This window comes from Callithrix jacchus, chromosome 11 (assembly GCF_049354715.1).
Source record: "Callithrix jacchus isolate 240 chromosome 11, calJac240_pri, whole genome shotgun sequence".
Taxonomy (NCBI): domain Eukaryota; kingdom Metazoa; phylum Chordata; class Mammalia; order Primates; family Cebidae; genus Callithrix; species Callithrix jacchus.
This window is the reverse complement of record NC_133512.1, coordinates 87,366,013-87,377,684: the sequence shown is the minus strand read 5'-3', so window position 1 is coordinate 87,377,684 and position 11,672 is coordinate 87,366,013. Positions and strand designations below refer to the sequence as shown.

At 40.2% G+C, this 11,672-nt stretch overlaps 1 protein-coding gene across 4 annotated transcripts in view; it reads right to left on the bottom strand.

Annotated features, from left to right (window-relative positions):
- Window positions 1-260: 260 nt before the first annotated feature.
- The window catches only part of MET (MET proto-oncogene, receptor tyrosine kinase), a 121,948-nt gene continuing 110,536 nt past the window's right edge, over window positions 261-11,672 (bottom strand). For all 4 annotated transcript variants that reach the window (XM_078343250.1, XM_002751769.7, XM_078343251.1 and 1 more), the window contains 2 exons: window positions 2,842-2,978; window positions 261-2,745 (listed from right to left, as the gene is read on the bottom strand). In XM_078343250.1, the coding sequence (XP_078199376.1) occupies window positions 2,535-2,745; window positions 2,842-2,978 (348 nt within the window). In that variant the 3' untranslated portion in view covers window positions 261-2,534. The remainder of the gene's footprint in view (window positions 2,746-2,841; window positions 2,979-11,672) is intronic.

Sequence of the window (11,672 nt, the reverse complement as noted above, 5' to 3'; positions counted from 1 at the left end):
GCTGTGCTAGCAGTTGGAAGACTGTCAGAAAAATCCAGGTAATCAGTAACTTAGACCCAACCCTTGGAAAGACAGAGTCTTCGTGAGATTCAGGGATGCATGTTGTTTTACTACTTCCTTAGCATTAACTTGACTAAGGCTCTCCTATATGGATGAGCTCTATGCAGCCAGGTGAAATCAATCTTAGGCTTCCTCTATCATTATGCAAATGTAGGTAATCAAGCATGACTGGCAATAACCAACTATCAGTATACAAGATGTTGCATCACTTCATTTTAATTGCATGATTTATCAGAACAACAACTATTAACATACAAAGTACCATTCAGTTCAGCTGCAGGTATAGGCAGTGACAAGTATCTAATTCTTAGAATAATCACTTACTCCCACAATCTGTCCAGACACATTAATCTAAGGACAAGTTTATAAATAGCAAATCTGATTTTCACATTGCAGTGTTCTCAAGAATGTATATACAAGTGTGCAGTCCTGTTGATGGGCGCTTTCCCCGAGTTCTTTCTATTCTTGAGGAATTTGTTCGCTTGATCCCAGTAGAGATAGTTCTTTCTTTCCACAGAGCAGATTTTCTTTTGTCATCCACTATTTACAATACTCTGTGAATTAGTATTACTTGTTACATTTATGAAACAGCAATATTCGAATTATAATAGCTCTTCAGTACAATTCCTTGGGTCTTCTGGTAAGTCTCCCCACTATCAAAGAGCTTTTGGTTATAATCATTTTCCTGAAACAACAGCCAAACTCAACTATTGAGTTTCGGTGTGACACACCCGCTTTGTAGCTTGCTGGGTTAACCCTTGGCTTCAAATCCTGGTGATGTAATGAGGGTGGGGTGTATTGGCAATCAGTACATTTCCTTATCACAATTTACACTCATTGAAAATCATGAGATCATTAATCCCAGTCTGACATACCTTTTTTAAAATGTTCACAGTGCAGTGTTTTTGTGGCCTAACAAAATTTTTCTCATATCATTAAAAATAAACATTTTTATAAAAATATAACACTCTAAATGTTTACATCGACAAAACCAGTTAGAGTAGCCTACGCCACATGCACTAGACAGTAGTAAGCACGGAATTCCACAGAGCAAAACATCACCAAGTCCTGCTCTGGGTGGCTATTCCATTCAGCTGAAATAGCTGGGATTTTCAATTGCCTTTTTCATTTGTTTGTTTCTAAAGTATGTTTTGCTTAACACAAAACACACCCTAATGCAAAATAAAACTCCCCAAAAGTTTTGTCTCTAATTGTTTGTGAGGTGGGATGCTGCCACCGAGACAGAGGCTAATCTTTTCAATCCGTCCACCCTTTCTTTGCTCTACTATGAGCTGTGACCGGAACCAATGAACCTTTTAGTAAAATGTATCCTGCTTTATAAACATGCTGAGTTACCTTTAAAAATACTTATCATCACCGATTACATGTCTTGAGTTGTCATTTTAAAAAATACAGACAAAACATCCACATGTTCACATTCATTAGATCAGAGTAGCGTCATTCTCAAACAGTGGATTTTTATATGACAACTAAATATTTTATGATGACTAAATTATTTCATACAAATCTCTTAATGTTATCTATGTACAATACATCGTGTTCATTTATAAACACATTTTGTGTGATGCCATTTTGAAACTTTTACGGTATTGCCTATAAATATTCCTCCAATCAAAGGAATGTCTATACAAAAATTTAGAATGGCTGGGTGCAGTGGCTCATGCCTGCAATCCTAGCACTTTGGGAGGCTGGGGTGGGTGGATTGCTTGAGTCCAGGAGTTCGAAACCAGCCTGGGCAGCATGGCAAAACCCCGTCTCTGCAAAAAAAAAAATTCAAAAATTACCCAGGCATGGTGATGCACACCTGTAGTCCCAGCTATTCAGGAGGCTTGAGCCTGGAAGGTGGAGGTTGCAGTGAGCTATGATCATGCCACTCCAGCCTGGGCAACAGAGAAAGACCCTGTCTCAAAAAACAAACAAACAAAAATTTAAAGGGAATGTTTACCTAATGGGTGAATGACACCACCAGTAATGAAAAATGTTATTGACCATACAACACACAAAGTTTTTTGAAAAACTAGAATTCTAAATAAGCAGCCTGTCCTGGGGCTGCCGCGTCTGTCCTGAACGTTACTATCTCTTCTGAGTTTTCTATGATAAGCCCTCAACATTCACTGCTTCAGTTTCCCATATGAAATCAAGTGTCACCTGATTTTTTAAAAAATTCAACCCAGAATTCAAGTTTTGGACTCCAATATGACAGGAGTGTTGTCACGGCTGCAGTGGCCTGTGAGACCAAGCCCAAGCCTCTGGTTCTGATGCTGTCAGATAAGAAATTCCTTAGAATCCAGTATTTAAATAACAATACAAGTCCTAAAATAGTGCAATTTTGGCAAGAGCAAAGAATATTGATGGTCTTTAGAAGGTCAGGCAGTGAAAAAACCATTGGACAAAGTGTGGATTGGTGCTTTGACATAGTACTGGTACTATGATGTCTCCCAGAAAGAGGCCGGTCATGTGTCCACCTCGCCATCAGTGTTATCTTGTGATGACAACAGAGAAGGATATGGAGCGACACATTTTACGTTCACATAAGTAGCGTTCACATGGACATAGTGCTCCCCGATGAAAGTAGAGAAGATCGCTGATATCCGGGACACGAGTTCGGAAAAGGATGGGCGCATTTCAGCTTTAGGGTGCCAGCATTTTAGCATGACTTCATATCTGTTTCCAAAAGAAGGAAATGCTGTAAGAGATCCTTTGAAGGCAGGCATTTCTGTAAAAGTAAAGAACATAAGAGGTACAGAAAGAACTACTTACAAGGGGTCTGGGCAGTATTCGGGTTGCAGGAGCCTTCTCCCTTGCAACAGGTAAACAGTTATATCGAAAGTGTTCACATCAGGATAAGGTGGGGCTCCTCTTGTCATCAGCTCCCAGAGGAGTACGCCAAAGGACCACTAGTAAAACAAGAAAAAGGACAGTCCAGGTGAGAGATGTGACCACACAAATATGAAAGGAAATCAGTAGGTCTTGATAACTAAACTTGGCTTAACATTCTCAATACGGTTTCTGTTTTGGGCAACAATTTCCTTAAAGGCCATCATTATGTTATACATTTCATGATTTGTTTAAACCAGGTAAGGTGTAGATTATAAGTAAGTGTAAAGTTTTCAAAAAGAGGATCTGAAGTCTACATGATGATGAAGATTCCATCTGTTGTTAGTAGAGTACATCTTTCAAATTCTCTCCTGCAGTGTCAAAACACTAATATGTTTCTAACCTTTTCTTTTCCAATAGCTTCACTACAATTTTACATTACTTGTACAAGAAAGAAAGCCTCCCAAAATTTAAATTTGTGTGGTTATGAAATGAATGTAAATACTCTTTAAGAAATGTAACCACATTAAAAGGTTAATGGTAAAGGGGAAGACCTGGCTGGGGACGGTGGCTCACGCCTGTAATCCCAGCACTTTGGGAGGCCGAGATGGGCAGATCATCTGAGGTCAGGAGTTTGAGACCAGCCTGGTCAACATGGTGAGACCCTGTTTCTACTAAAAATACAAAAATTAGTTGGGCGTAGTAGCAGGCGCTGTAATCCCAGGTATTCGGGAGGCTGAGGCAGGAGAAACGCTTGAAACCGGAAGGCGGAGGTTGCAGTGAGCTGAGATTGTGCTACTGTGCTCCAGCCTGGGAGACACAGTAAGATTCTGTCCCCCGCCCCCCAAAAAGGAAGATTTAAATCAGCATAAGTAAAAATTCATATAAACCATAAGCCAACAAATCTTTCTATTGAAAATTAATTTCAATAAAACTGTAACATGAAAATGTTAAAGTGCTAGATTCTTATAAAATAGCTGTATCAGTACCATATAGGAAGATCACAGGGACACAGAGATGTTAAGTGACTTGCTAAAATTCCCCAAGACATCTGAATCCACACTGGGATAAACATTTAAGTGTTCCTGACCTTTAGGTCTTGTTTGGTCTACCGAACTTCACTAACCATGCAATTTCTTGATTTAAAACACTGCACTCATAATAGACCAGGTCATACATATTATCTCCCCTTGGACATGTGTCCATGCAAGAATGAGACAAGGAGAGTCAGCACGGGCAGGCCACTCCTGTGGAGAGGACCCAGTGCCCAGCAACACTTCCAGGCCATTCTAACAGTAGGAAGCATAAGGAGGAAGAAATGAAAGAAGCTTGGAGCAGAAGGAAAATCCACACCAGACAGCTGGAGTATGAAGACATAAAACTGAGAGTCAAGTGTAGCTTGTAATACCCAGCAAGAAGGAGAATAAAGCCTGCCTTTGAACACTGTGACTGAAAGAAATGAGGTAGATGCTGTAATTGCCAATACAAATTTCCATTAATGACTCCTTTGCTCAAGTGCAAGAACCCTTGAAGGCTGCTGACTGCCTTGATCCCAACAGAAAACTCAAACCCCTTGCCAGGAGGGAGCTACAGACCTTTGCTGTCTAATTCAGCTTTGCAGAGTAGAAGTTTTCAAAGCCTGAAAATTTTAACCATCACTTCTGACAACATCATTGTGTTAACTTTCAAGTCTCAGAATATGCATTAAAATTTAAAATCAATTTAAAAAGTATCAAGTGACCCTTGATCACATACAAGCAGGCTACTGTTCAAGTTACTAGATAGGTTCCAGCACTGAATGAACAGGGTTAAGAGAATTGCACAGGTAACTGTCACACAGGACAATAAGATAATGGCTGTAATATAGAGCAGTAATATCAAAGAGGTACAAAGGTTGCCAAAAGTCAAAGAGGTAATAGTGGGATACTGAGAAAGGCTACAGGGAGAAAGCAACAGTCAGGCGGGTCTGGAGGAACAAGGAGACTTTGTTTTACAGGTACAGGTAATATGAGGGCAGAGAGAGTTTTGGGTGGAGGGGTTGGGCCAGGGGTAAGAGATCACAAGTTCACGTGTTCTCTATTTTTCTTTTCTTTCTTTCTCTCTCTCTCTCTTTTTTTGAGACGGAGTTTCACTCTTTTGCTCAGGTTGGAGTGAAGTGACATAATCTCAGCTCACTGCAACCTCCACCCCCCAGGTTCAAGTGATTTTCCTGCCTCAGCCTCCTGAGTAGCTGGGATTATAGGCGTCCACCATGCCCAGCTAATTTTTGTATCTAGTAGAGACAGGGTTTCGCCATGTTGACTAGGCTGGTCTTGAACTCCTGACCTCAGGTGATCCACCCTCCTTGTCCTCCCAAAGTGCTAGGATTACAGGCGTGAGCCAACTTGCCTGGCCACACATGTATTCTAAACCGTAAGTATAATAGTTCATGTTGCTTGACATGTTGGAGTAGGGGAAGAGATTAGGGACAGATAATATTGAAATGAGTCTGTGCTGTGAAAGTGGGTTAGACAGGGTGGGACAAGGTGGCTGATGCCTGTAATCCCAGCACTTTGGGAGCCCAAGGTGAGTGGATCACTTGAGGTCAGGAGTTCGAGACCAGTCTGGCCAACGTGGTGAAATCCGGTCTCTACTAAAAATACAAAAATTAGCCAGGAGTAATGGTGTGCACCTGTAATCCCAGCTACTTGGGAGGGTGAAGCAGGAAAATCACTTGAACCTAGGAGATGGAGCCAAGATCCTGCCACTGCACTCCAGCCTGGGTGACAGAGTAAGTCTCTGTCTCAAAAAAAAAAAAAGAAAAAAGAAAAAAAAGAAAGTGAGTTAGGACATGGCTGAGTTGTGCTCAGGGAGATGGCATCTGTTAAGCACCATGCTTATAACAGAAACAAGAACCTGATTCACAACATGGAGGCCAGTTAGGAGATTTCTGAATAAGAATAGGTAAGGAACGCCACAGCATACCTACAACACGGAAGCTCCTGAGGCTTTACTCTGGAATTAGGGTGGTGAAAGAGCATAGCTGTCATATAATGCTTCATGAACAGGCATTATATCATTTACAAAACATCTTATTTAATCCTTGTAATGGATTGTACTTGGTTACAACCCTGTAGTGTAATTGGTTCTATTTTAGGATGAGGAAGCCAAAGTTCTGTGATCAGGTCTCCCTGTCCGACAGCCTGGGCTAATATAGGTTTTTCCGGAAACAAATTCACAAAAAAGGGGGACGGAATTGGGTAATTTTCCAAGGAATTAAAGGATGTGGGCAACAAGTGGCTATTGGAAGAGAGTTGGAGGACTCATGAGACAGGGAGGTGAGAGGAAGGCAGTTTCCAGGAAGAGCACCGTATTGTCTACACTCCACACTCCCCTGGAAGCATCGTGGGGCTGACAGCAGGGTGAAGGGAGGCACGGTGAAGGAGGAGGGCGATGCTGACTAGGAAGATGACCAAGAAAAGAGAAGCTCTATGTGTGTGTGTGTGTGTGTGTGTGTGTGTGTGTGTGTTGAGGCGAGGGAGGTGTATAATTCATGTGCATTAGGAAGCAAGTCAGTTTTAGTTTCAAGGCATGAGAGCTCTATCATCCATGCTTACTGTATAGCATTGGTCAAGCCATTTTGGACATCTGAGCACCAGCAATGAGCTCATCTGATGAATTTCTGGCCTAACTTTACTGAAAAGCAATGTTTAAATGTGAAAGGTGGTTGCAAGCTATGAAAAGTGATAGGATTGCTGCTGAGGTAAGCAAGGAATGATGATAGGCAAATTTGAGCATTCAAGAGTACATGCATGGAAATACAGTATCAATACCTGGATTGATAAGATAATAAAAAAGGATAAATTGATTAAGTTTTATCAATTGGTAAACTGATAAAATTTTCAACAAAATCAAAAACATCTGCTTTTTGAAAGATACCAGTACAAAAATGAAAAGGTAATCCACAGACTAGAAAAATGCATTTGTGGGGCAGTGGCTTACGCCTGTAATCCCAGCACTTTGGGAGGTGGAGGCGGGAGAATCACTTGAGGTTAGGAGCCTGGCCAATATGGTAAAACCCTGTCTCTACTAAAAATACAAAAATTAGCCAGGTGTGGTGGCTCATGCCTGCAATCTCAGCTACTAGGAAGGCTGAGGCACAAGAATTGCTTGAACCCAAGAGGTGGAGGTTGCAGTGAGCCGAGATTGCACCACTGCATTCCAGGCTGGGTGACAGAGTGACACTTCATCTCAAAAGAAAAAAAAAATGCATTTGCAAAAAAATATCGGATAACATATACTTGTATCCAGAATATACAGAGAACTCTAACAATTTAATAATATTAAACAAAAACAAGCCAATAAAATAGCCCCAGAAAATAAATACTTAAAAAAATAGACAAAAGATTTGAGTAGATACTTTACTAAAGGTGATATAAGGATGGCAAATAAGCTTATGAAAAGAGGCTCAACATAACTGTCATTAGGGAAATAAAGATTAAAAAGAAAATGAGACACCGTTACAACCAACTAGATGGCTAACAATCAGAAAACTGACAGTGTCAAGTGTGGGAGAGTATGCTGAATAACTGGAACTCTTATGGATTGCTGGTAGGGACATAAAATGATACAGCCACTTTGGAAAATTGTTGGCAGTTTCTCATAAAATGATCCAAATGGACACTTATCTTACAACCCAGTTACTCACTCTTACTCCTAGATATTTGCCCAAGAGAAATAAAAATTATTTTCACAGAAAATCCTTCAAGCAAATGTTACAACCATTACAATTATGTATAAGTAATTGCCTGAAACTGGAAATAACCCAAATGTTCTTTATTATTATTATTTTTTTTGAGAGAGAGTCTCACTCTGTCTCCCAAGCTGGAGTGCAGTGGCATGATCTTAGCTCATTGCAACCTACGCCTCTGGGGTTCAAGAGACTGTCCTGCCTCAGCCTCCTGTGTAGCTGGGATTACAGGTGTGTGCCACCACTGCTGGCTTATTTTTTTTGTAGTTTTAGTGGAGATGGGGTTTCACCATGTTGGCCAGGCTGGTCTCAAACTCCTGACCTCAAGTGATTCGCCTGCCTCAGCCTCCCAAAATGTTGGGATTACAGGCATGAGCCACCTTGCCTGAACCCAAATGTTCTTTAACTGGTGAATGGATAAATAAAATGTTGTACATCTGTATAATGGAATACTACTTAAAAATACAAAAGAATGAACTGCTATGCTGTGGAAAACAGTAGAGAGGTCCCTAAACAAATTTAAAATAAAATTACCATATGATCCAGCAATCCTATCTCTGAGTGTGTATCCACAAGAACTGAAAAAAGGATCTCAAAGATAAGTTTTACATTCATGTCCACTGCTGTGCTATTCACAATAGCCAAGAGGTAAGAAACCTAAATGTCCATTGACAGATGAATGGATAAAGAAAATGTAGCCTATATGTACAATAGGGTATTCTGCCTCTAAAAAGAAGGAAATCTTGTCATATAGTACAACATGGATGAACCTTGAGAACATTTTGCTAAATGAAATAAATCAGTCAAAAAGACAAATACTGCATGATTCCACTTATATGCGGTATCTAAGTAGTCAAACTCTTAGACAAAGTAGAATGGTGGTTGGCAGGGGCTCTGGGTGGGAGAGGAGAGTTGTTGTTTAATGGATATAGAGTTTCAGTTTTGCCAAGATGAAAAAAGTTCTAGAGATCTGTTGCACAACAATGTTTATATAGTTAACAATACTGTACTGTAGATTAAAAAAATGGTTATTTGCAGCCATAAAAAGGAACAAGATCTGTCCTTTGCAGGGACATGAAAGAAGCTGGAAGCCATTATCCCTAGCAAACTACTGCAGGAACAGAAAACCAAACACTGCATGTTCTCACTAAGTGGGAGCTGAACAATGAGAGCACATGGACAAAGGGAGGGGAACAACACACACTGGAGCCTATTGGCGGGAGGGGGAGGGAGAGGGAGAGCATCAGGATAAACAGCTAATGCATGCCAAGCTTCATACCCGGGTGATGGGTTAATCGGTGCAGCAAACCACCGTGGCACGTGTTTACCTATGTAACAAACCTGCACATCCTGCACATGTGCCCAGGAACTTAAAAAAAAAATGGTTCAGATAGTAAATTTTATGTATTTTTTTGCCACAATAAGAAAGGAATAACTTACTGATATATTGATACTACTGACACAACAACATGGATAGCTCTGAAATATAACATGTGACGTAAAAGGAGACAGACTCATAAGACTACTGACTGCATGATTCCATTTATATGACATTTTAGAAAAAGCAAAACTCTAGAGACAGAAAATAAATCTGATATTCTGATTTCCAGGTCCGAGGGATAGGGTAGAGACTGACTACACAGGGGCATAAGGAAATTTTCTGGGATGATGGAACTGTTCTATGTCCTGATTGTGGGGTGGTGGTTATACAACTGCATGCATTTGTCAAAACCTGAAGAACTGAACACTAAAAAGAATGAGGAGTGGGTACATTACACGATGGTGATGATGCCATTAATAGAAGCCAGGAGGTGAGAAACTTCAGGTTTGGCAGGAAAGAATTTGATTTTGGACGTGGTAAATTTGTGACATTGATGATGACAAACAGGTGGAGAGAATTAAAGGTGGTTATTGATGGAAATGATTCCAATTGTCATTGGAGAATGACCCCCCTAAGGAAAAAATCCTGGGAGACGGCTACATCTAAGAAGTGAGAGAAGGAAGAGAAGCCACTGAGGATAAATAAAACAACCTAGAGCAGAAGTTCAGTGTCCCAGAAACCAAACGAAGAGGAAATTTCAAGAAAAATGAGCATTACAACAATGTTAAATGCTTCAGAAAGATGAGGCAGATAAGGGCTGAGAACAAGGAAGTCAATAGACTTTAGCGGAAGAACTTGTATTAAGTGTGAAACAGTGTATAATACAATAGCAACACCCATCGCAATGGGGTTCAGAGGAGGGTGTGAGTGATTTTGAGTGTAGTGACACTCTGATTTTGTTTGAATGGATTTAAAGAGTATTCAGACTTTAGCCAAACTCCATACGGGCATTTTCTAGAAAGAAAACTCAATCTACAAGCAGGCAAGTTTTTGTTCATAGGTTTCAACATACACACAGCTCATTACATGCTTTTGGAAATATTCCATGTCAACATTTAAGATTGTGTTGTCCTAGAAAGTAAAACATTGTGCAAGTTTATCCATGCAATCAGTAACTATTTCCCAAAGCAGCATTAAGTACAGATTATTCAGGTTCACCCTTTATGTAGCAGAGCATAGTGTCTTTCAATGAGAGGGAGTGAGAAATAGCACCATCCTATTTGTAGAAACTTATGTAAATTTCCAGTCAGGTATCTGAGTGACTGTGGCTATGGGAGGAAACTTGGCCTCTGTGCTGTCTGTGTGTTTCTTGGGGAGGTGGTGGTATTGTTGCGAGTATGTGGCTGTCAAGAAGCTTAGAATCCCAACACTTGCCTTAAACATCCAACATTTCAACAGACTCTTTTTTATAAATCAGCTTCCTTGAGGTAAAATTTATAGATGATAAAACTCATCAATTGTTAAGTGTATAGTCAATGATGTTTAGTAAATTTATATAGACATGCAGCTATATCATCACAGTCCAGTTTTAGATCATTTCAACATTCCAGAAGGTTCCCTCACACCGACTTGTGGTTTATCCTCACTCCTTCTCTCTGCCCCAGGCAACCACTGATTTGTTTTCTGATTCGATAGTTCCGTCTCTTTCTAGAAATTTCATATAAATGGAACAATTCAACATGTAATGTTTAAAGCCTGCCTTTTTTCACTTAACATAATGTTTCTGAGGTTTATCCATGCAGTCGTAGGCATCAGTAATTCCTTTATGTTGATGAATGGTTTAGTCCACTGTATGGACCCACCACATTTTGTTTATCTATTCACCAGTTGATGGACGTTAAGATTGCTTCTGGTTTTCGAATAATACTTATGAATTTACTACTTATGAATAATACTACTGTGATCATTCATGTACAAATTCATGTGGGCATACGTTTTCATTTCATGTGCTCATTAGCTAGCTATTCATACGTCTCTTTGGTAAAATGTCTATTCAAGTCTTTTGCCTTCTTTAAAAAATTGAATAATTTTGCCTTTGCTATGGTCTGAATATGTCCCTCAAAGTTCATGTGTTCACTTAATCCCCTTCCAATGCAACAGTGTTCAGAGGGGGGACCTTTAAGAGGTGTTTAGGTCATGAGGGCTCTACTCTCATGAGTGGATTAATGTCATTATCTTGGGAGTTAGTTCATTATTGTGGAAGTGGGTTTTTCATAAGAGTCTGGTTACTTCTTGCTCTCTCTTGCACTCTCTCACATGCATGTGATGCCTTCCACCATGTGATGACACAGCAAGAAGACCCTCGGCAGATGTGGACTTCCCAGACTCCTGGACTTCCCGGCCTCCAGAACTGTGAGCCAAATACATTTCTGTTCCTTATAAATCACCCAATTTGTGGTATTGTGTTATAGCAGCACAAAACAGATGACGACAGTCTTATTATTGAGTTGTAAAAGTTGGCTCTGGCTCTTAATGGCAGACTAACACTCGAGTCTCAATGAACAGTATGTTTCTGGAGGATGGGTTAATTCTCCCTACCTTTTGTCTTTACCTGCCACTGTCACTAACATGTCCCCAGTCTTCCTCTCTAGCACTCACTTCTTTCACCTCTTTCAGAATCTTTCGGGATCAAAATCCCAGGCATTAAGCTCTACAATGCACTAT